This window comes from Pollachius pollachius (genome assembly GCF_949987615.1).
Source record: "Pollachius pollachius genome assembly, chromosome: 12".
In the NCBI taxonomy this organism is placed as follows: Eukaryota; Metazoa; Chordata; class Actinopteri; order Gadiformes; family Gadidae; genus Pollachius; species Pollachius pollachius.
The window spans coordinates 783,285-808,994 of NC_136945.1; the positions used below are offsets into that span (position 1 = coordinate 783,285).

General features: G+C 44.2%; 1 protein-coding gene across 1 annotated transcript in view; it reads left to right on the forward strand.

Annotated features, from left to right (window-relative positions):
• The window catches only part of LOC307083655 (copine-9-like), a gene marked incomplete at both ends in the record, with an annotated part of 79,783 nt that overhangs the window by 10,789 nt on the left and 43,284 nt on the right, over positions 1-25,710 (forward strand). Inside the window, 4 exons of the mRNA XM_079747605.1 lie at positions 874-920; positions 6,575-6,678; positions 23,663-23,702; positions 24,763-24,839. Of these exons, the coding sequence (XP_079603731.1) occupies positions 874-920; positions 6,575-6,678; positions 23,663-23,702; positions 24,763-24,839 (268 nt within the window). The remainder of the gene's footprint in view (positions 1-873; positions 921-6,574; positions 6,679-23,662; positions 23,703-24,762; positions 24,840-25,710) is intronic.

Consider the following 25,710-nt stretch of genomic DNA (forward strand, 5'->3'; position numbering starts at 1 on the left):
ATCTTAGTCCTGGTCTGTCTTAGTCCTGGTCCATCTTAGTCCTGGTCTGTCTTAGTCCTGGTCTGTCTTAGTCCTGGTCCATCTTAGTCCTGGTCTGTCTTAGTCCTGGTCTGTCTTTAGTCCTGGTCTGTCTTTAGTCCTGGTCCATCTGTAGTCCTGGTCCATCTTAGTCCTGGTCTGTCTTTAGTCCTGGTCTGTCTTAGTCCTGGTCCATCTTAGTCCTGGTCTGTCTTTAGTCCCGGTCCATCTTAGTCCTGGTCTGTCTTTAGTCCTGGTCTATCTTTAGTCCTGGTCTGTCTTTAGTCCCGGTCCATCTGTAGTCCTGGTCCATCTGTAGTCCCGGTCCATCTTTAGTCCTGGTCTGTCTTTAGTCCTGGTCTATCTTTAGTCCCGGTCCATCTGTAGTCCCGGTCCATCTGTAGTCCTGGTCTGTCTTTAGTCCTGGTCTATCTTTAGTCCCGGTCCATCTGTAGTCCCGGTCCATCTTAGTCCTGGTCCATCTGTAGTCCCGGTCCATCTTTAGTCCTGGTCTGTCTTTAGTCCTGGTCTATCTTTAGTCCCGGTCCATCTGTAGTCCCGGTCCATCTGTAGTCCTGGTCTATCTTTAGTCCCGGTCCATCTTAGTCCTGGTCTGTCTTTCGTCCCGGTCCATCTGTAATCCTGGTCTGTCTTGAGCCCTGGTCCATCTTAGTCCCGGTCCATCTGTAGTCCTGTTCTGTCTTTATCCGTGGGTCCATCTTTGGTCCTGGGTCTGACTTTAGTCCTGTAACTGTAACCTGTAACGCTGTAACTGATTGGGATGAATCTATATTGTGTGCATTGATCAATGTGTAATATGTGATGTGATAACTGTCTGTGGTCCTGCCTCCTCAGTGGTGGTGCTCTACCTGCAGGGGCTGGGGACCAAGGAATGGAGAGAGGTGAGTGTCTTCCCTTCTCTTGTTGACCGTGGCCAGAGCTCTCCCGGGTCAAGGTTATGAAACACTCATCTCAAGGAAACGTGGATCAGAAAGAGCTTTTTTACCATGAAAGGTTGCACCTACGTTGATGTTTTGCCAGCGCAGCAAAGAAGAGTGTAGATGAAAAGGCCACCTGTTCCCATGTCTAGGAATAGCTGTTGAGCGATCATGCGGACGGCGGATGAGATGAAGAGATTTCATCTGGTATGACCACCAGTCAACATGTTCATGTTGGCTGGAGTCACATGATTATCATGGGGAATTGGTTAACATTAAATTCTTTATATATGAAACATCTCTGCAGATATAAATAACTACAACATACACTGTTGATCAGCTTCCACAAAAGACTCAAGACTCACTTGTTCAGAGTTCACCTAGACTCTTCACAGCCACCCTCCAACCCTCCCTCTCTGCTCCTCCCTCCCTCTCTGCTCCTCCTTCTCTGCTCATTGTGATTGACAGGCTAGATGGATTCCCTAATCTGATTAGGGAGGGGAGGCCCACATTGGTCAGACCTGAGCATGGAGCGGTCTCAAATGTTGCTCCTACTGAGGCAGGAGCAGTCTACCATAACAGAGATATTCACAGCGCATTTCACTCACCAATAGCTGATGGATGGTTCTGGCATTTCCAACCAATTACATTTAAATAACAGCTCTTAAATCATAAATGCAGCCCCAACCCACTGGTTGGTGGAAGAATGAATGAAGAAAGAATTGGATAATATTACCAGTGCGTGCTGAAGAACTTTGTTGGACCCGTAGCAGTTAATTTTGCTGACCCTTACCTCCCAAAGAGCTGGTCCTGTGATGCAGAGAGAACGAGAGAGAGCTGAGAGACTATTCTGTTATTGACAGACAGACAGACAGACAGACAGACAGACAGACAGACAGACCAACAGTATGAACCAGCTGCAGGGAACAGTCCTGCAGCTGGTTCATACTAGAGCTATCAGCTTTGACACCATATATGTTGTCTTATTAAGCTGTACAGCTCATTGCAGGGGGAACAATTTAACCATTTACACAAGTTAAGTTACTTTAACAGCAGGCGACAGCAAATCAAACTAAAGGTGAATAAAGGACTAACATAAATGTTCAGCTCCCACTGAGCAGTAAGGTTCTCTGTCAAAAGAGTGCAGTCTTCAGTTTTATCCACCGGCTGATAAGCACATTTTGCACCTTTAATCTCTCGATACATACATGTGACCGGCCTAAAACATGACATACAGACACCAGATGAATCATTCACAGATCCACACACGTCTTCTTTGTAGATCCACTGATTTATCCTTTAGTCTCTAGGTGTTGTTTGGGCTTCTTTGCAATACTGGAAAGAAGTTTCACACAGACACGCAAACGCACAAACGCACGCACTCACTCACTCACTCACTCACTCACTCACTCACTCACTCACTCACTCGGGTGGCCTGCCTCACAACAAGCCCTCCATGTGAAAGCCTCCCCGTCGGTAACCTGGGTGCTGCAGCAACTCCCAAATGTGTTGGTCTTAGAGCTGGAGGGGTAGCTTCGTTAGTGTGTTCCTCTGAGCAGGATATTTCATTGGTCTTAAGAGCTGGAGAGGTAGCTTCGTTAGTGTGTTCTTCTGAGCAGGATATTTCATTGGTCTTAAGAGCTGGAGAGGTAGCTTCGTTAGTGTGTTCTTCTGAGCAGGATATTTCATTGGTCTTAAGAGCTGGAGAGGTAGCTTCGTTAGTGTGTTCTTCTGAGCAGGATATTTCATTGGTCTTAAGAGCTGGAGAGGTAGCTTCGTTAGTGTGTTCTTCTGAGCAGGATGTTTCATTGGTCTTAAGAGCTGGAGAGGTAGCTTCGTTAGTGTGTTCCTCTGAGCAGGATGTTTCATTGGTCTTAAGAGCTGGAGAGGTAGCTTCATTAGCTTGTGTGTTCTTCTGAGCAGCAAACTGCATTGATTGCAGCGTGATAGATTGAAATATATGCCACACAGATGTACACTACATCTGCATGAGCAAGCACACAAACCCACACATGCAGGCAGAAGCACACACGCACACACACGTACACTCAAATTCTCTAATCCTCTGCCTGCATGTATGCTCTCTTAATGGGTCTTAATGGGTCAGTAGCAATCATCACACCACCTATTTGCTATTAGTTTCTCTTGTTTGTACATGTATTAGGTGCTCTGATCCTGCTGGGATTTCAGTGTGAACCATGACTGGCCCAGAGAGAGGAGGCAGATAGATATAATTGTAACATTGAATCGGTTTGTTTTTAACGCATACAAACACACATAGACAGACATGCATGCATGAAAACTATAATTGTCCCAAACACACAATTTTTTCTCCTGCTTGTGTTCATGAGATTACTGACTCTACTTTTAAATGAGCAATGTGGCACACACATTCCCCCTCACAGTAACGACATCTTGCTGGATGGACTTAGTTCCACCTCAAGGCTATGGACTGTGTTCTGTGTTCTTTCACTGAGAGAGTGCTTACTCCAGCTCATGGCTTAATCGTACTGGTCGACCCAGTACTCGTGCTCTGAATTGTGTCCAGCACCCTGTTAGCTAATTTATTTATTTAACTTTATTTTACCAGGAATATTTCCATTGAGATTGAAAATCTCTTTTCCAAGGGATCCTGGCCAAGAAGGCAGCATGAAAATATAAAATAAATAATTTAACCCCTTTAGCAAGCGGCGTACTAACAGTAGAATACAAGAATTACTTTCAATCCATGGTTCCTAACATGGCTCTGAATAGATCCTTGAGAGAGGTTAAACGCTAAACACCCTCACCCAATATCCCCCCTCACATAAGGAACGCACAACTGCCTTTTCTGTCTCCCCCAGAAGCTTCTACAGATGCTATTGTAAAGAGGAGGCGTGATTGAATGGAATGGAAGATAAATAAATATGACATATAATAATGAAGGAAAGATGTTGATGAAGAGCTTCCACTTATTGCAATATTGTGCCTCGGCTTTTAGGTGAGCTGCAAAGCAATGGCCGAATGTCATGTTGAGCATGCTATAATAGGGATTTGAACTCTCAACCTAAGGATCACCTGTACAAGGCATTATCCCATTGAGCAACTGATAAACCTGAACTGCAGCCTCATTCACATGGTCAAAATGTCTATTGATAAGCATACAACATCCAGAAACCTCCAAGCACACATTTCTCAAGTGAATTAAGGGCTTTCTTTAAAGCATATACCTGAAATTTTTTTGAAATTCTGGGGAAATTAAACCTTTGTTGTCAAGAACACTAACGGAAGAAATATAAATATGACAGAGTTAATTATGAAGAAAAAATGGTTAATGAAGAAGTTCCCCTTAATGCCATACTGTGTATTGGCAGTCAGATTCTTGGAAACTAATGAGCCAGAATGTTGATTGCCTTATGAATTTCAGGTCCTGTTCAATGTTGTGTTTCTTAAATGAGCTACTCAGGATTCGAACTCTCAACCTAAGGATCACCAGTACACGGCATTATCCAATTGAGCCACAGACATTCCTGAACTGCATGAAGCCTCATTCACATTGTGAAAATGTCTATTGATAAGCACACAACATCAAGGAAACTCCAAGCACACATTTCACAAGAGAATTGAGGGCTTTCTTAAAAGAGTATAGATCTAAAAATTTGCACTGTTAATGGTATCCACCTAAAGATAGCCGTATGGTAGTTATACAATAACAAAATTGTCATATAGGCAAAATGGGTTGAGACTGTGGACGTTTGGCTTTTCTATGAAATTGTGGGAAAAGCAAACATTTTTAGAGCAGAAGACCAGGGTGAAAAAGATGCATCTGATTATAGAGATTAATATGATGAAATGATTTCAAGTCCAGGTCAATCTCGTAAGGAGAAATAAGGCTAGTTCATATTTTTTTTAAATAGCGCCACCTTTGGGTGCAGTACCACAATTTGGGTTTATTAGTAGTGGGGGGTATTGGTATCCACCTAATAATAGTTTATTTATACAATAACAAAATGGTCATAAGAAAAATGGGCTAACTGCTTCAACTTTATTGGCCAATATTTCTCAAATGGACCTAAATATAACAAATTCTGTTTGATGATTTTTGTGAGGCTTGGTCTAAAGATTTGATGTGGCAATTTGGTGAATTTTTGATTATTTTTGTAGCCTGTGAATCTTTATATCATGTTTAGCTTTAATATGAAATTGTGGGAAAAGTAAACATTTTTAGGGCATAAGGGCACATTTTTAGGGCATTATAGATACCTCTGATTCTAGAGATTAATATTATGAAAGAATTCTGAGTCCAGGTCAATCTGGTGAGGAGAAATAAGCCTAATTCATGATTTTTTACAATAGCGCCACCTTTGGTTGGAGTACCACAAATCAAGAGTTTTCGACTCACGGTATAGGCTACAGTATGACTTTTACAGAATTTGAGGGAAAAAAACAACGTTACAGAAACAATAGGGGACCAAGCAGCTTCGCTGCTCGGACACCTAATAATGCATTGGTGATACTGTTCAAAACAATGGTCGTGCGAACTGAAACCCTCGCTGAAGACCCCCCCCCCCAGTTACTAATCCCCTATTTACAGCTGTTTTGCTTGTTTAGAAAGTGAAAGGCTTGGCACTGCTTCTGGTTACTTTTTAAGAGCAAAATACATGTTGTGTTCTTCCAAATGAGTCATAAACTGATAGAAACGCTTTTTTTTTTTTTTTTTAACAATTTCTAAAAGTGACCACAGACAGAACAGAAACATTTGAAGGCCTAGATCTATTTGTGTTTCTGGAGTACTGCCATCAACTTGGAGGCCATTATACAATTGTTTGCATCAAGTTTGAAGACCAATAAACATTTAATTAAAGCATTGAGTGGCATCATGAATTGCTGTTGAGGAGGTACATAAGATTGTTCAATTAGCTAATCATAGAGCTTATCCTTATGTGTACTTTAATACTTATGTCTATACTTCTAAAACTTCTAGCATTGCTCAAATTCTTCATCAGAATGCAACATTATGAAACAAGTTGGATGCAATTTGAGTCTAAACCAATTCAATAAAGGGAGAAGAAAACTTGTTTGGCATGCATACTAGAAATTAGGCCTGACGAAAAACTTGATTTAGTTGAGGGACATTCAAATGTATTTTTCCATACAGATAACCCAATGTCAAAGCTTTGATCCATACTTCACGTTGTTCTTGTTTTGTGTATGGACCTTGACTGAAACCAATTCCTGGCAGAAGCATTCAAATTCTAACCCTGAAATGCTTATCTAGCGCTCAGACTTGGCTCCATCAAACAACCTCCCAGAATGTTATCATAAAAATATTTTTTGTATTTGGGAGAAGATATTGCACAAAAAGATAGGCTATTTAATTGTTCAAATATTACATATACAATGATCAATGATCAGTTAAATTTATTTTTCTTTCCTAGTTTGAATTGGGTTTTCCTTACTGCTGCCACTGCATCGAAACTTCCCTGGATATTTACGTCTGATCTTATCGCTTTCCAAAACTGTAATCCATGGGATATGAATGAAATAAAGAATGTTCATATGAATGATGATGAATGATTACTGTGATTGTTCATTGACCATTGTACCCATGTAGTAATCATCTGTTCCTCTCTTCACAGTTCGGTCGGACGGAGGTCATTGACAACACGTTGAACCCAGACTTTGTGAGGAAGTTTGTGTTGGATTTCTTCTTCGAAGAGAAACAAAATCTACGCTTTGACGTGTAAGTAGAAAATGTCTTTCATTTGGAAATATGCAAATGTACAAGGCCTTTACGATGACGTACAAGACAAGTACAGGTACGAAGGCTGAAGCTAAGCGGCAGTTAGCCTCAAAATAAGTCCATTATTTTTGGACCGAAGAAGTTATTTTGCAGACAAAATAGTTTGTTCTCATTGTTGTTTCAGTTTGATGCCTGAGCCTTCCATTACTTAAGACCATCGGGGTCTCCAGGTAAAGAGGAATCGGAAATCTGATTTTGAAAATGAATCAAAATAGCTTAGCTTTTTTCCACTATTCGCACAAAATGTTTGAACTGAAATTTTTTAATCTGCTGGGTTTGGAAACTTACTTGATCTTGAAGGCGTATGAAACACAAAAAAACATTTTTTTGTTGTATGCGTGTGTTTTCTCCACATCACCTCCTTTGGTTGTTAGCAATGATGCAGTCCCACAAGCAGCACCAACGGCAGTTTGTGTGGACGATAGGAAGGGTCCATAGAGGAAAAGAGGTTTACTATGGACAGTGATGCCAGTAACGCGTTACTTAGGAACGCGTTACTGACCTCGGACCACTTTTTTCAGTAACAAGTAATCTAACGCGTTACTATTTCCAAACCAGTAATCAGATTAAAGTTACTCATCAAAGTCTCTGTGCGTTACTATTTTAATTTTTGTTTACCGGATCACCGATTGGCGTTGAGAGCGATGGAGTGGTGTGTGTGTGTGTGTGTGTGTGTGTGTGTCTGTCTGTCTGTCTGTCTGTCTGTCTGTCTGCCTGCCTGCCTGCCTGCCTGCCTGCCTGCCTGCCTGCCTGCCTGCCTGCCTGTCTGTCTGTCTGTCTGTCTGTCTGTCTGTCTGTCTGTCTGCCTGCCTGCCTGCACGCCTGCCTGCCTGCCTGCCTGCCTGCCTGTCTGTCTGTCTGTCTGTCTGTCTGTCTGTCTGCCTGCCTGCCTGTTTGTGTGAGAGTGCGTGTGAAGCGTAAGTCTCCAAAGACTTCAATGTATCAGAGGCGAGTGTCGACCTTGACTCTCCAGAGTCCGTGCCGCCCGTTGTTATAAGCGGCGGAATTAGTCGCGCGGTGCTGCGTGCGTGTGTGTGTGTGTGTGTGTTTGTGTGTGTGTTTGTGTGTGTGTTTGTGTGTGTGGAGCTGCGTCCGGTGATCGCCCCGTAAAGCGCGCGGTGATATGTTGTTGGCGGAAGCGGTTGAAAGCCGTGTGTCAGTGCGTGCATCCAGGGCCGTAGCACCACATTCTGGACCCTGTATACAAGAGGTACTGATGGGCCCCCCCGAATTCACCCTACCAGATCCATGCGCAGAATTGTTGACGGTGGGGGTGGGGGGTGGAAGACCAGTTGTTGGATGGGGGGAGAACAATTGTTGACGGGGGGGTGGAAGCAATTGTTGACAGGGCCAATACAGTTAGTATTGGCAAAACCGGTTGTAATTTTTTATTTTGAGGCGGCAGAGGGTGTTGTCGCAGCTAAATGTAACTAATAAAGTAACTTGTAATCTAACATAGTTACTTTTAAAATCAAGTAATCAGTAAAGTAACTAACTAACTATTTTAATGAGTAACTAGTAATCGGTAATCGGATTACTTTTTCAAGTTAACTGTGGCAACACTGACTATGGATCAGGGGTAACACCTACTCGATCCATAGTAAACCTGCAGATTTGCAGATCCATGATTTTCAGACGGATCCCCTCCACTCCCACATGGTAGTGGAGAAAATTATCTATTTCCAAATTTCGGTGATAAAACGGGGTTCCTAAAATGCATGGTGGCATTTATGGAATATATGTTTGACAGCAGCAACGATTCTCATTGTTAAACGGTCATTATTAAACAGAGGAAATTGTTAGTGAAGAGGAGTGCTAACCATGCCTGAACATTCCTTCATCATTTGCACAATTAATGCAGATATCTCAATATGTGTTAACATTCCCCCCATCTTTAAAGCCTCATTAGCCTGTATGCTAGCCTGCTTTGCTTGGCAACCATTCTGCCCTCTTGAAGAGCTATATAACTTGGCGGTATAACGAAGATTTATTTTCGGAACTGATTGCATTTTTATTGCTGTGGGTTTATTTAGTGAACTGTTAGTGGGTAGTCTTAGGTAGTCTATAGTAAGCTTATGAGTGACGTTTTATAAAGCGATAAGCCCTTTGTGAACAGCTAGGGGTTGGGGCTCTACGCCTACCCAGCTCCATGTGGTGTATTGTTAAATCTAGACCCTTCCCCCATTCACAACGTCGTCATCACAAGATGCAGATTTACCTTACAATAAGAGACTCTAAAGGACTATATTTATTCACCGTGTCTAGGACAGAAAGTATGCAAATGAGAAGATTAACATAGATATATCCGTTGAGCACATGACTCATCGGCTGTATTGGAGACGGTTGAATGATCGGTGATGCACCGCTGGTGACATCAGATTCTGAAGCTACTGACAGGTGAACAGGTCAAAAATCAGATAATTTGGCCCGTTTTTCATTTCAGAGATCTTGTCACCTTGGCCAATAGGGGCCCTAGCCTTACTCGCTAAGAGGAGAGTGTAGTAGCTTTCTGGACTCTTTGCAGAGGTTGCCGGTTCACATCCCACCTGCCTGTATAGACATATACATTCCCATATATAGAATTACATTATTACAGTACAGCTTGAGTACAAGCCAATGTCTAGAGAATAGGGAGCCTAGTGACTATTAACTAGCTGTCTATATAAGGTTAGCTAAATCATTCAAATAATAGCCTAATTACCTCCTTTAAATACATAAAGCACGGTGTGACAGGAATAGACTCCATTAGTAAGCAGTATCTTCAAGCTACTTTGTGTTTGTGTAATGTTTTAGCTTCAATATGTACCAATTACAAAAGCATTATTTGAAACAGCGTTAAAGGTTAATTGAAGATTTGCTTGAAATGTATGACCTTTTGCATCAGTCCCTCTTTTTTGTTTTCGTAAAATCACCAAAGCATTTCAGATTAACAATTAACCAAATGTTGCGTGTTGCAGATGTATTCCATAAAACTGGGCTGTCAGACTTCTTAGTAAAGGACAATTGAATGTTAATGAGAGAAATGTGATTAAGTGCATTGATCTTCCCACTTCAATTCCCTTGAAAACTCAATATGTTTGTGATTTCCTGCACCAGTTAGTGTGGTCAGCCTGCCATCGGCAGACCAGGCAACGACACCCTGTCACAGGGTTGAAGGTGAACTGGGTCTACACTAGACCCTGTCACAGGGTTGATGGTGAACTGGGTCCACACTAGACCCTGTCACAGGGTTGATGGTGAACTGGGTCCACACTAGACCCTGTCACAGGGTTGATGGTGAACTGGGTCCACACTAGACCCTGTCACAGGGTTGATGGTGAACTGGGTCCACACTAGACACTGTCACAGGGTTGATGGTGAACTGGGTCCACACTAGACCCTGTCACAGGGTTGATGGTGAACTGGGTCCACACTAGACCCTGTCACAGGGTTGATGGTGAACTGGGTCCACACTAGACCCTGTCACAGGGTTGATGGTGAACTGGGTCCACACTAGACCCTGTCACAGGGTTGATGGTGAACTGAGTCCACACTAGACCCTGTCACAGGGTTGATGGTGAACTGGGTCCACACTAGACCCTGTCACAGGGTTGATGGTGAACTGGGTCCACACTAGACCCTGTCACAGGGTTGATGGTGAACTGGGTCCACACTAGACCCTGTCACAGGGTTGATGGTGAACTGGGTCCACACTAGACCCTGTCACAGGGTTGATGGTGAACTGGGTCCACACTAGACCCTGTCACAGGGTTGATGGTGAACTGGGTCCACACTAGACCCTGTCACAGGGTTGATGGTGAACTGGGTCCACACTAGACCCTGTCACAGGGTTGATGGTGAACTGGGTCCACACTAGACCCTGTCACAGGGTTGATGGTGAACTGGGTCCACACTAGACCCTGTCACAGGGTTGATGGTGAACTGGGTCTACACTAGACCCTGTCCCAGGGTTTATAGCAGAAAGGAAATATCCTTTGCATTGTCAAACAACATCTACATTGAGAAGGAAAGCTTGATGATACAGCACAAAGTCCCATGTGTATACCTTACGTATAGTCCTCAAAATAAACTCAGCAATGAGACTATTCCATTTGTATTGTTTGAGCTCCACATCTTCCTGTCTGTTGAGTTATGTGAACCTTTTTATGTGAAGAGGCAGAACGAGCCAAGTGTCTATGCATGCGGATTCTCATCAATGTGTGTGTGTGTGTCTGTGTGTGTGTCTGTGTGTGTGTTTGTGTGGTTGTGTGTGTGTGTGTGTGTGCATGAGGAATCTCATCAGTGTTTGTGTGTGTGTGTATGTGTGTGCATGAGGATCTTCAGCAGTGTGTGTGTGTGTATGTGTGTGCATGAGGATCCTCAGCAGTGTGTGTGTGTGTGTGTGTATGTGTGTGCATGACGATTCTCATCAGTGTGTGTGTGTGTGTGTGTATGTGTGTGCATGAGGATCCTCAGCAGTGTGTGTGTGTGTGTGTGTGTGTGTGTATGTGTGTGCATGAGGATCCTCAGCAGTGTGTGTGTGTGTGTGTGTGTATGTGTGTGCATGAGGATCCTCAGCAGTGTGTGTGTGTGTGCATGAGGATCCTCAGCAGTGTGTGTGTGTGTCTGTGTGTGTATGTGTGTGCATGAGGATCCTCAGCAGTGTGTGTGTGTGTGTGTGTGTGTGTGTGTGCATGAGGATCCTCAGCAGTGTGTGTGTGTGTGTGTGTGTGTGTGTGTGTGTGTGTGTGTGTGTGTGTGCATGAGGATCCTCAGCAGTGTGTGTGTGTGTGTGTGTGTGTGTGTGTGTGTGTGTGTGTGTGTGTGCATGAGGATCCTCAGCAGTGTGTGTGTGATAAAATGCTCCAGTTCACCTGAAGACGATGAATAGGAATATAATGATGACGATCTCCCCCGACGGAAGAGGATGGTGCTGGTCTCCCTGGTGGTCTCCCTGGTGCTGGTCTCCCTGGTGGTCTCCCTGGTGGTCTCCCTGGTGCTGGTCTCCCTGGTGGTCTCCCTGGTGGTCTCCCTGGTGCTGGTCTCCCTGGTGGTGGTCTCCCTGGTGGTCTCCCTGGTGGTCTCCCTGGTGGTCTCCCTGGTGGTGGTCTCCCTGGTGGTCTCCCTGGTGGCGGTCTCCCTGGTGGTCTCCCGGGTGGTCTCCCTGGTGGTCTCCCTGGTGGCGGTCTCCCTGGTGGTCTCCCGGGTGGTCTCCCTGGTGGTCTCCCTGGTGGCGGTCTCCCTGGTGGTCTCCCGGGTGGTCTCCCTGGTGGTCTCCCTGGCGGTCTCCCTGGTGGTGGTCTCCCTGGTGGTCTCCCGGGTGGTCTCCCTGGTGGCGGTCTCCCTGGCGGTCTCCCTGGTGGTCTCCCGGGTGGCGGTCTCCCTGGTGGTCTCCCTGGTGGTCTCCCGGGTGGCGGTCTCCCTGGTGGTCTCCCGGGTGGTCTCCCGGGTGGTCTCCCGGGTGGCGGTCTCCCTGGTGGTCTCCCGGGTGGTCTCCCTGGTGGTCTCCCTGGTGGCGGTCTCCCTGGTGGTCTCCCGGGTGGTCTCCCTGGTGGTCTCCCTGGTGGCGGTCTCCCTGGTGGTCTCCCTGGTGGTCTCCCTGGTGGTGGTCTCCCTGGCGGTCTCCCTGGTGGTCTCCCGGGTGGTCTCCCTGGTGGTCTCCCTGGTGGTGGTCTCCCTGGTGGTCTCCCTGGTGGTCTCCTGGGTGGTCTCCCCGGTGGTCTCCCTGGTGGTCTCCCGGGCGGTCTCCCTGGTGGTCTCCCGGGCGGTCTCCCTGGTGGTCTCCCTGGCGGTCTCCCTTGGCAGTAGGTTTAGCTGCAGCTTCATCCCAGGCCGGATGAGCCAGCTCCACCACATGCCCCTAAATTGCGACTTTTGATTCACACATCCACACTCGTTACAAGATGGTGGGTCCTGTCAAATCACTGCCAGCTTGCTGTCCTCAGAGCACCTCGTCTCCCTCAGCGACCAGTGTGGAGAAGACTGAGAGTCCACTCTCTGTTTCTGTTACCGCTCCACACTATAAAAAGACCAAAACTGGGAGGCTCTTGAGATCTTTGAAGTTGAAATCCATTAAAAGGCAATAAATGTTTAATCCCAAATCACCAAAAGGTCTAAGAATACGACATGCCGGAGGTCTCCAGACAAGTTATTTTGGCCCTGTAAGCAGTCGCTGAATAAACTGCATTCAGAAAGTTGCATCCCTGCTCTCCAGATGCCCAAGGCCTTGTCCTCTCTCTTCTTTGAAGAGATTTAGAAGCCATTTCCCCGCAAAATACATTGAATCCTACCAAGCAGGCTTGGTGTAGGACCTATACACGCTTTATGATGCCACAGGGTTGAGGAAACTATGCTGTGAATTATCAGCACTCGAATGCTGTAGGACAATTGTGAAAAAAGCCATCACCACCTATTTTAAGATTTCCAGTTTTGGTTTATAAATACCTCAATCCCTTTGAAAACAGGCAAGTATTTGTTCTCCATCTTAACCCTTCCGGCAAAGCTATTTTTGTTGTTCTAAGACACGATCAAGTAGACAATCACCCTTTAAGGCTGTGTTGAAGCGCACCGTGCTGAAGAAAACATCCCCGTCGTCTTTATCATGAACCAGGATGAGCTACTTAAAGCACAACTTCTCCCCTTGATGACTTATCTCATATTAAATCAACGCTGCTACTACACTTGGGAGCAATCATTTTGATAATGTTCAAATGTATTATTCAGCCTCGACAGACACAGTTGCCGTCTAAAGGAAGGCTCTTACATTTGACACCTTTCTGGGCCTCCTCTCCAGCCTCCTTTGGCCATCAGTCACAGCCGTAACTCACTGCTTTCCTTTTCCTCACTGAGTATTTCTGAGCCAGCTGTCTGGATCAACCTTACATTCAGTCATTGGCAGGCAGACAAAGCTAAGGGGACGGTGTTGTGATTAAAATATGGAGGAGAGGAGTAGGGGGGATATTAGCAGTTATTACCGAGTGGAAGGGTCGTGGGGGAGTAGAGATGGGAACGGATAGGAATTCTGTGAACAAATGGGAGCGAGAGAGCGGTATGTTGGCAGGTTTTGTGTCCCCGTGTACCACTGAAGCCCCCTCTTGTCTCTCCTGGATCCTCCATTAGCTTCCTGTGTTTAGAGCTCTATCCAAAATCTCACTGCACTGACCATACATATTTAATAACTCACACATACACCGCAACCCTTTCTCACCCCGTCACTCCCCCTCATGTTTTTTCATTAGCATATTAGTTCAGTTCTGCCATAACTGAAGGGACGTCGGCATTTTAGACGTTTGGTGTGAGAACCTCACTAGGGTCTGGTTCCGGGAGTCCTACCAGTGATTCCCGACAGATTTCCGACTGGTCTTGCTGCTCAGACCGGCGCAGTCATCCCCGGCAATCAGGTGTCAGTCATGCCACTGTGTTGCCGGGTCGATGGACATCCTGGCCATGCAGAACACCAGCCTGTCAATCACCGTCAGAGAGGACCAGGGCCTCACTGGAACAGGGTTAGACTAGAGAGAGAAACACATGAACAGGGATACACTTCATATTGTAAATGTGCACCTTTAATCTTTTCAAATTCTATTCTATGAATAACATATAGTTATCTGTAATAAATAATGCATTTTAGTTCAGAGTGCTTATTCCTTTTAAATAACCATATTATTATTAGGAAAAAATGATGTATGAAGTTTAGAAAGGCTAATGAATAGCTAATATACTGCAGTAACTAGTTGTTGTCTTCTGCTTATTTCTAAACTGTTCGAATAGACTCTGTGTTGTGTATTTTTTCGTCGTAGTAGTAATTCTTGAAGTGGAAATCAAAGCAGCTAGATAGGTTGGATCAGAAGGTTGAATAGATGGTTTATTCGAGGATGTAATTCAGCACAGGTAAAGACTTAGGTGGAATATTCTTGGTGTAGGTGGTGAGGAGCAGTCGGACGTGCTTCTTGGCTCTCTTCTCACCGAACCAAAGGGATGGGGCGAGTATTATAATAAAGAACACGTGAATAACAAGAGAACAGAAGCACTCTCACCCTTGATAAGGTATATGGCCCTGGCTATGTCCCAGACCACCAGGTTGGTTCCTCCTTGTTTAGACATAACAAATGGCGAAATGTTGGAAATAACACCTCGTATCAGTATGAGAGGCACTGGCTTGTTTCTAGACTAGAACTGTGAACACAAACACTCTGCATTCCTCCCTCTTGATCATATTAAACGTAGTTTAAAGATAAACCTTAAAAAAAGAATTCAGTGTACCTACTGGTAAACAATTAACTATTAACTAAATCAACAAAAGAAAGCATAAAAGGCAATAGTAAACATAAAAGTATACTCATCATACACAAATAAACCAGGTGTAGTCTACTTAAAAAAATAACAAACTCATTAGGTTAGTCATGATTAAACCAAAACAGATTAAAAATTGAAAAAATAAAGGAAGTTTAATTCAATTCAATTTTATTTGTATAGCCCTTAATCACCATTACAGTCTCAAAGGGCTTAACAGGCCAAATATTTATGACACCCCCCTTTACCCAAGCCCGCACAAGGGCAAGAAAAAACTCCCTTGAAATTAGCAAGGAAGAAATCTTGAGAAGAAACGCATAGTAGGGGATCCCTTCTTCCAGGGATGGTCAGGAGTGCAATGGTGCAATAATTCACATACAGGTAAATACATGCACATCATATTAAATTGGTGATGTGGTGCTGGCCGGTTAACCATGAGGAGAGTCTAGGCATTCAGTCCAGTCACTGCAATACGCTAGAACAGACAGAATAGTGAATTAGAACGGAACAGTACATAGTGGGAATGTATACTGTATTAACAAAAGCACAAACAAACCCAGGGTGGTCTTCATTTCATATCTTTGTCGATGCAAGATTGTAGTGGTGCGTTTTGAGCTTTCCTTTGAATAGCTCCACAGAGTCAGCTTCCCTGATCACTTGTGGCAGCCTATTCCATAGGAAGGGGGCTCGATAGGCAAACGCTCTATGTCCAGCCGATTTCTTTTTAACCTTCGGCAGTGAAAGAAGGCCAGCTCCCGAAGACCGGAGGGACAGAGAAGGACTATAAGTAATGATCAGGTCCTTCAGGTAGGATGGAGAAGATCCATGCATGGCTTTATAGGTTAGCAGTAGCAACTTAAAGTCCGATCTGAAAGTTATTGGTAGCCAGTGCAAAGAGGCGAGAATAGATGTGATATGATCAAACCTTCTCGTTCTGGTCAGCAGTCTTGCTGCAGCATTCTGTACGAGCTGTAGACTTTTCGGGGTAGAGTTTGGTAGTCCCGAGAACAGTCCATTGCAATAATCCAGTCTTGATGAAACAAATGCATGAATCAGTGTCTCTGCATCCGCTGCAGATAAGGTTTGATTCTTGCAATGTTTCTCAGATGGAAAAAGGCAATTCTAGTTATACTTCTAACATGTTGGTCAAAGCACAGTTGAGGGTCGAACAGGACACCAAGATTTTTGACAGATGCACTCTGTGGGATGGTGAGGCCATCCAATCACAGTGAGACATCCTCAAACTCTCTCTGGTCCCGCTTCAAGCCGATAATTATCAGCTCTGTCTTCCCAGTGTTAAGCTGTTGGAAGTTTTGTGACATCAAGCTCTTCACCGCAGCCAGACAGGACTCAACCCTCTGGATCTGGGCAGAGTCCCCTGAATCTACAGGAATGAAGAGCTGGGTGTCATCCGTGTAGCAGTGGAAACTAATTCCAAAGCTGCGGATAACGTCGCCCAAGGGAAGCATGTAGATTGCAAAAAGTAATGGACCAAGGACCGACCCTTGTGGTACGCCAAAGCGTAGTTTGCAGTGTTTTGATTCTGAACCCTCATGGAGCACGAAGTGGGTTCTATATGTGAGGTACGATTCAAGCCAACCAAGAGCCGTACCCCCGAAACCAACATAGTGCTCAAGACGGTGAAGAAGAGTGCTTTGGTCGTGCTACCTGTGCTACCTTTCCTTTACCTTGGTAAGGTATACTTTCCTGTAATCCTTTCCTGTACCTTGGACAGGAAGGGCAGGTTCGATTTGGCCAATAGTTCCTGACTAATTCAGGATCTAGGCCAGGGTTTTTGAGTAGTGGTTTTATCACCGCAGCCATGAAATTGGAGGGAACAATTCCTGTTGAAAGCGAAAGATTCAAAAGGGAGAGGATTGCAGGCCCCACCGTGGGAAGAAGTTCTTTGAGAACCTTGGGAGGGAGAGGATCCAACAAACAAGTTGTTGGTTTTGATGCCTTTATCCCCCTTTCAAGTTCAACCAGAGGAATTGCCTTGAACTCCAGAAGAGTTGCGTCAGAGTTCCCCATCCTACTGGGCAGGACCCCATCCTGCCCCGCAGGATGTGTAGGACAAGCTGCACGGCAAGCATCAATTTCCTCTCTAATCGATTGAATCTTACTCTCAAAGAAATCCATGAATTCACCTGCCACGATGGAGGAGCCTACGGTCTCTGGTCTGTTTCTGAGTCAGACTCTTCACCGTGTCAAAAATAAACTTGGGATTGTTTCTATTCAAGTTGATGTTACTGGAGAAGTAGGCGTTCCTGTCAGTAGTCAGCGTACTCTTATAGGTGAGCAGACTGTTGTGCTATGCAAGATGAAAGACCTCAAGTTTAGTCAAGCGCTATTTGCGTTCAAGGATTCTGCAGCTTCGCTTCAGGGTGCGCGTTTCTGCATTAAACCAGGGAGCTGTTTTTTTCAATGATCGTTTTTTAATTGCGAGCGGAGCAACTGAATCAATGGCAGCAGACAAGGCATTGTTGAGGTCATCAGTAAGGCACTCCATAGAACCTCTATAGTTACAAAGAGGAGCAAGTGAACAGGGTAACTTATCTGCCATCGCTGTAATGGTTGCAGGTGTGATGCGGCGACAGCTGAAAGTAGCCTGCTGATCGTCGCAGGGGCAGGATACCACCACCTGGAAAGTGAGCAAAAAATGGTCTGATAAAGCTGAGGTGTATGGAGAGACCACTAGCTGTGAGATGTCTACACCGCGGGTCAAAACGAGGTCCAGCGTGTTTCCACCGATGTGGGTTGGGTGCTGGACGAGCTGTTTGAGGCCAAGCGTATCTGTAACGGACAGAAAAGCCCTTGCGAGGGCATCAGATGGGTTATTCACATGAATGTTGAAATCCCCAATGAGCAAAATATTGTCTGAATATGTAGCCATATCAGCTGCAAAGTCAGAAAACTCATCAACAAAAAGTGAATACGGTCCTGGGGGACGGTATACTACAGCTAAAACGAAAGAGTCTGGAACTCGTTTCACTTGTCGGGGAGCTGAGGAGCAGAACGCAAGCACCTCAAAGGATCTGATTATATATCTATTCTTTGGCTTTAAATTAAGCTTAGAATTAGATATCAGAGCTACTTCACCACCTTTCTTAACTTCTCTAGATACTTGGGCGCTAACGTAGTTGGGGGGAGTAGCTTCGTTTAGGGCTCGAAACTCATCTGGTTTTAACCAGGTTCCACAAAGGCCCAGTATGTCGATCTTATTATCAACAATTAGATCATGAACCAAGAGCGCTTTAGATGAAAGCGACCTTATATTCATGAACCCTATTCTGAGTGCTTCCATTTTACTATTTTCAGAGGGAGTCCGGTTAACACTCAGCTCTGAAGCGGTCAAGGGGATGGTGCGATTTCGACATACTGGTCGCGGCCCTCGCCTGCAGGTTTTACACCTCGAGACAGTGCGAGGCCGCATCACTGTACATATAGGTGCAGTGTTAATTTCAGAGGGAGTTCGGTTAACACTCAGTTCTGAAAGAGTTGTTAACATGCGACTTGACATGCGGTTTAACATGCGGTATAACATGCGATTTGACATGCGATTTGACATGCGATTTGACATGCAATTTTGCTCCACCGTAGGTACAGCGTTAATTTCAGAGGGAGTCCGGTTAACACTCTGAAAGGATTGGTTTGAAGGATTGAAGTTGACTGTCCAGACACCTCCCTCTGCTTGGCAGTGAAGCTCCACCTTTCTTTAATAGCTCTCACTGTTCCCAGCAGAAGAGTGGTTCCATTACTCAAAATTAAAGGGCCCCAACTTTGCAAAGTTTGGGGCACCAGACCTTGTGACGGGGCGGGCTCTCTAACAAAGCTCGGGGCAGTCTCCGGGGGGGTTGGTTGGGGGGCTGAGAAAACATAGACCCACCCAACCTGCTTAGCCATCCTCCTAAAGACCAACCAGCGGTTTTCGACTTCAGCCTAGCCACATTATCATAGATGTCATGTACATAATTAGACACATTCGTAGACGCATCTGGGACGTATATGGAACATCTCTGGTGTAAATGGCGCTCGATAAAGAAACAGTAGCCTCCAAGATGCACAGCAAGGAAGTCCAATAAATACTAATGTTGAAAAAATCATAGTTCTAAGCCCGTACAATTCATGATTAAGGTCACGCTTCAGGCCATGGCCTGAAGCGTTCGCTATAGTGTCAATAATATGGACAAAATCTCTAATTCATCAACAGCAACTGTGACACCATAGTGTGGAATGATAGCAGAAAAAACTCTCTGAGCTGGAGTAGCAACTTGAAAGTTGTGATGCAATAAATCACGCTTAGATCTAATGCTAGCATTACCCTTCAAATGTTCCTCTGACAAAATCTCCAAAGCAGGCACTACATAGGCGACATAACATGAACCACTCCAATTAGGAGGCAGATATGACTAAGCGTCCTGTCCAGACACAAACATGGTCCCATTTACCGCAGGCAAGGCATCAGTGGCAATCGTTTGGCCAGGTGAAGCACCAGGCACACGGGTTTACCAACAGATATTTTCTGATATGGAAAAATGTTCATCGCCCACAATGGCTGAATATGAACACACACTCTTACCTATATCCCACCCTTACACCCTTAGAAGCATAGCTCCATTTGTTCTTAATTGGGGGACCTGCATCCATTGGGACGGTGTAATAGGGAACCTAGGCTGCTTCAGATCTAGCGGGGTGGTTACCTTCAATGACATGTTTGTAAGCTGCAATATACTCGGGATGGTGAACGGGACAGCGAGGTAAGGATATACCTGAGATAAAGATGGCATAAGCCCACAAACCTTAACGACTGCCCCCCTTTAGCCTTAGCTAGCCCATGGGCTGTTTGCAAAAAGTGAAGCTTTGTGGACAACATTATGGCTGTCCAATGAACAATTTCCCTTCGTAAAAAGATGGCACAACAACATCATAAACTATACCAGTAACAGCATGGCTCAGTTGGTGTTGAGTAGGCAGTTGCAACAGAGTTCTTTTCCAGGTGATGTTCACCGCGTAGCGCTGGGCAATAATTTGATTACTATTATTAATCGCAATAAAACTCACGTCGATTACGACGATAAGCATTAGACATAAATGCTCGATATTAAAAAAATAAATAAATAAAAGTTTAAAAAATAAAAAAACAGTTCTGATATGGATTTACCTATCTAACGTACTTCATCCCGTCATCTCACTTAATCATAACCAAAATATATGACATCACATTATACACTTTGAAATAAAGTAATAATGTTGAAAAGGCTTGAGAAAGCAGCTTGAAGTGGGGTTGTTTGAAATCAATACGTAAGTGTACAGTTCAGCGCCCAGTCGGAGGTTCCACATCTGCGGTTCAGAGGAACACGGTTAACATTGACCCCCCCTCATATAAAGACATGTTAACCACAAAACGTATACAGCTGATGCAATGATGCTAGCTTCTCTGAAACACACAGAGCTCATCCATGCAGAAAGGGGATGTGTGTGTGTGTGTGTGTGTGTGTGTGTGTGTGTGTGTGTGTGTGTGTGTGTGTGTGTGTGTGTGTCTGTGTGTGTGTGTGTGTGTGGTTTCCCTGCTTAACGAATAGGGGGATTACTTGTTTATCAACACGGCGGATGCGTCCGCAGAAAGATTGCAAAATGAACATTTGTTTGACCGGTTGCCATGGTTATCTCTGTGTGGTTAATTTGCAGTTGCGGTGTTAATTAGCGATGTATTCAGCTTACTGTTACATTAAACTGTAATCAGGATACATGGTTATATGCTATAGTCCCTATAGTATCGGTGGTATAAAGGCAGGGACGAATTTCAAATTATAAATATGTACACTTTATGTTGAAAGTATAGACCGTCGCGATACCCATTGAAACGCGGTGATTATTCTTCAAAACGAGAGCTGGTAAATTGTGAAAAATGAATTAATGAATTGTTAGTGTCTTTCTTATCACTCCGCAAGTAGTCTGGTAACTTATCAACCCCAGCTGGTCCGGTTGCTAAGCGACGTCAACATCTTTGGCGGACTATTTCTCTGCTGATCGCTTATTTTCCCGATAATGACCGGCGTTCTGTACATTATCCCTTACATAACAGCACTCTCTCTCTCCCAACAGTCTTGGCTGCGCACTCTCATCCAAATACGTATTGTTTGAAACTGACGTCGCTGTGCTGTCCTTCTTCTTAATTGAAAGAGCAGGCAGAGAAAAGCTCTCTACTGCTGGGCTTTCATTAAAATCAAATACATTACGCTTACCACTTTTGTAAATGGCATATATATGGTACATTCGGATTGCATGATAGGAAAAGATCTATTCTGATTAGAAATCATGTCAAAAGTGTCCATGTTAACGCGGCTAGTGTGTTGGATTCATGTTTATGTGTATTTAAAGACATTTGAATTTGTGGAAATTGCGTGGGGGACATAAAACAAATGTCGAATCAACCAAAACTTTCGTGACCCCCCTGCAGTACCTCCGCGGACCCCTAGGGGTCGCGGACCCCCTGTTGAAGACCTCTGCGCTAGAGTATCTGTGGTATAAAGGCTGGGACGAATTTCAAATTATAAATATGTACAATCCATAACGCTAGCTCTCTGGCTCATAGCTCAGTGGACTAGAATACCTCCTGTTGCCAAGTCGTAGCTAAGGTCCGTCCTATTTATGTGAAAAACTTTATATTTAGATTGTAAAACGCATGAAAATATAAATGAATGATCTTAATTTCTTTTCCTTGGCAAGTGACCATGGTATAAGCGGGGTTAATTGCTCTGCACCAACTCTTAAACAGGCTATTGAAAACTTGCAGAATGCTTTTATTGTCGTCCAAAATACCCTTCATCAGCTGAAACTTGTTCTTAATACAGATAAGACCAAACTCATGTTGTTTACTAGTTCTAGAGCTAGAGCAAAAATGTCCCCTCTGTGGTCACTCTGGAGGGTAGTCTAATACAGGTGGGTCCGTCTTATAGATACCTGGGTTTTCTAATTGATGACTCCCTCACCTTTAAGCCTCATGTGCTCTATTTGGTTAAAGGCTGAGGCTAAAGTTGGGTTTTTATTTTCGAAATAAGATGTGTTTCTCTTTCAATGTAAAAAAGCTACTTGTGGCTGCTACCTTTGTATCTGTCTTGGACTATGGGGATTTGTTGTAATGCATACCTCTGTCCATTGTCTTACTATGATTGACTCTGCGTACCAATCATCCCTGAGATTCATTACAAACTGTAAGGCTCGGACCCACCACTGCCGATTGTACTCTCGGGTAGGGTGGCCTGCTTTGTCCACTCGTAGGCTCAGTCATCCTCCTAAAGCTAACCCCCCCACAGAACCTCATCCTCCTAAAGCTAACCTTGGTGTGCAATACTTTTGCACACCAAGGTGAGGCTCTGTGGCAATACTTGGGTGTGCTACCTATCTATTTATGCTCCCTTATCATGCGGTTAAGTGCTGCTCCACACTTTTTAGGTTCACAGGACTTGGTGTTGCTCTCTGTCCCCAATGTGCGGACAGAACAGGGTAAAAAGGCTTTTGTACACTCTGCCCCCACTGTGTGGAATACGCTGCAGAAAGACCTAGGACTTGCTGAATTAATTTAATGAATGCTTTTAAGTTGAAAATGAAGGAAATTGAGCTAGACTCTCTAAGATGTCAGTGTTTTGAATAGGCTTTGGTTTCCCGGTTACAGAAATAGGTCTTTTAAGATTGATGCAGTGTGAATTGATTTGCTTTATTTTAGTGCTATATACATTTTTGTCCCTGTGTGTGTCTGAAACTGTTTGTCTGTAACTGTGGTTCATTGTTCTGCAGCCTGTCTTGGCCAGGTCACCTTTGAAAAAGAGATTTTTAATCTCAATAGGTTTTTCTCCTGGTTAAATAAAGATTAAATAAAAATAATGCTCCTTCGAGGTGTCAAAAACATGTTTGATCGATCGTAATTAAAGGGGACTACTTTTTGAGGGAGATGAACTCAAAAAGTATACATTTAATAAGCATGCAATACGAATAAGAAAAAGCATAATTATGAAAGAATTAGAATTGTTTCATTATGTTGGCAAGCAAGAAGTAGAATAAATGGGATAATCAGTCTTATTTAAAGGGTTTGTGCAACCAACCGCACAACAACACATGATTGCGGCTCTTGTCGCTCTCGTCTCTTTCTGCAAACGACATGCGCATAGAGCGGGGAGTGACGTAGAGTGACGTAGACTGATAATCCCTCTATACATCATGTTGGTCCGAATGTAATCAGCCAGTTGGACAAACGGTTGTCATGACGCCATTTAAAAGGAGCTCATTGGGCGACGTCTTTCTCCAGAGAGAAGCAGGAGTGAGTCTGAGATGCAGGACCCTTGAACAACTGACGTTACCATGGTGATCACCTGACGTTACCATGGTGATTGGCAGGAACCAATCAAATGATAAGCCTTTATATTGGGGGAGTATATTTCTTAACAAACCTGATTTAGGCTTGATACTGTATCATTGTGTATTCCCTAGTCATCTATCATCCTGTGTTGTGGGACCAATGAGATGCTCTGAGAGATCAGAGGCCCTTCACACTGGCTTCACCAATGGCAGCATCAAGGTCTAATGAGGATGATGGTAATGCCAAGTCATTCAGTAAATCAACTCAAGCTATCGGTCGTCTTCTTCTGTTTTTCAGGTACAACGTTGACACCAGAAGCTCCAACCTCTCCAAACATGTAAGTTTTGGATAATAAATCTATATTTAGTGGCTCCCAATCCCTCCCTAAAGGAATTCCAGATGCTTCTCATTAGAGAGTTCGGTGCTTCATGCCTTTCTATCGTGTGCTCTTAAAGCGACCTCCTATTGGCTTCAACCTTTCATACCTTCTGACATACGGAAGAGCATTCATGCAGCGTCCCCTTGACCTCGTCCACCCGTTGTCTTCACAGCCCTCTCACGTCTCACCCTCTCTGTCTCTCTTTTCCTCATCGCTTACCCAATCCGGATGAGCAGAAGGTAAGACGCGGTTTGGATCAGCATCTGTTCCGAGCCAACAACCTACTCTCACTCTCAATCCATGCACACCCATGGCCTGTTGGCCTTTGACCTCTGAATACCAAGCGCCTGATATAGATCCCCCCAGACAGGGACCTGGGAACTAGCTTTAGGAGGGTGAGGCTCTGTGTTGGGGGGTTAACTTTAGGAGGGTGAAGGTTGTGGTTTGATACTTTGTGTGGGCATGCAAAGTCAAGTCTGTAAAACACATTAAGTACAAGCGTGGCTTAAATTCATGATGTTTTTACAGCGGGTAGAATAAATATGTTATTGCAATTGTAGAAAATGATCAAATTGATGTATTTTCTAGTGAAAAGGGAATGTGGTTGGGATCTTTATCCTGAGTTAGTCCAGACAGAAGTCCTCAAAAGAGGATACCACGTCTTTTGGAGTGAACAGGTGAACACTTGACATTTAACGGTTGTAACACCAAAGGGCATTGTGCTTCACGGTGCTGGGGCGCTTCTCAATAAATAGGATGAAATATAATGATAAATATAATGCCATGGAAGGTCTAGTTCACCCCCATATGGAAATCATTTTGTGAGGTTCATTGTCACAGAGCTGTAGTTTGAACAACAAAGTGGGAAAGGACCATAACAAGATAACACAGCAGAGCAGCCACAGACTGAACTAGTTCTAGTGTCTGTACTAGTGAACTAGCACTGGTGCCTCGGTTGTAGCGATGGGATGGAGCTGTTGCCACTCTGTGATGGATCCCCCGTGTTGCCCCCCTGAAGGACTTCCTGGGTCAGATGTTTTGCACGCTGGGGGAGATCATCGGATCCACTGGAAGCAGACTGGAGAAAACACTTTCGTGAGTGGACACACACACACACACACACACACACACACACACACACACACACACACACACACACACACACACACATACACACACACACACAGATGCACACATACATTCAAACACACACTCATTGTTTTAATCATTGTTAAAACAACGAGTTCAATCACAATTCCAAGCAAATCTTGTCTGATCACAAACTCAATAATAGAATATAATCGCAAGTGGTGATTAATGGGGTCGGAGCAAAATTAAAAGTCAAGAACATACTAATGGAAGATATATAAATATAACACATAATTGTCATATTTAAGGAAAGATTTTCCGCTTATAAACCTGAACTGCAGCCTCATTCACATGGTCAAAATGTCTATTGATAAGCACACAACATCCAGAAAACTCAAAACGCACATTTCTCCAGTGACATAAGGGCTTTCTTCAAAGCATATACCTGAAAAATCTTTGAAATTCTGGGGAAATTAAACATTTGTAGTCAAGAACACAACGGAAGAAATATTAATATGACTGAGTTAATTATGAAGGAAGAATGGTTAATGAAGAAGTTCCCCTTAATGCCATACTGTGTATTGGCAGTCAGATTCTTGGAAACTAATGAGCCGGAATGTTGATTGCCTGATGAATTTCAGGTGCTGTTCAATGTTGTGTTTCTTAAATGAGTGGCAATGACAGAATGTCATGTTTAGCTTGTTCATAATGCTCTAATCAACCTAAGGATCACCAGTACACAGCATTATCCCGTTGAGCCACTGACATTCCTGAACTGCATGAAGCCTCATTCACATCGTGAAAATTTCGATTGATAAGCACACAACAGCAGGAAAACTCCAAGCCCACATTTCACAAGAGAATTAAGGGCTTTCTT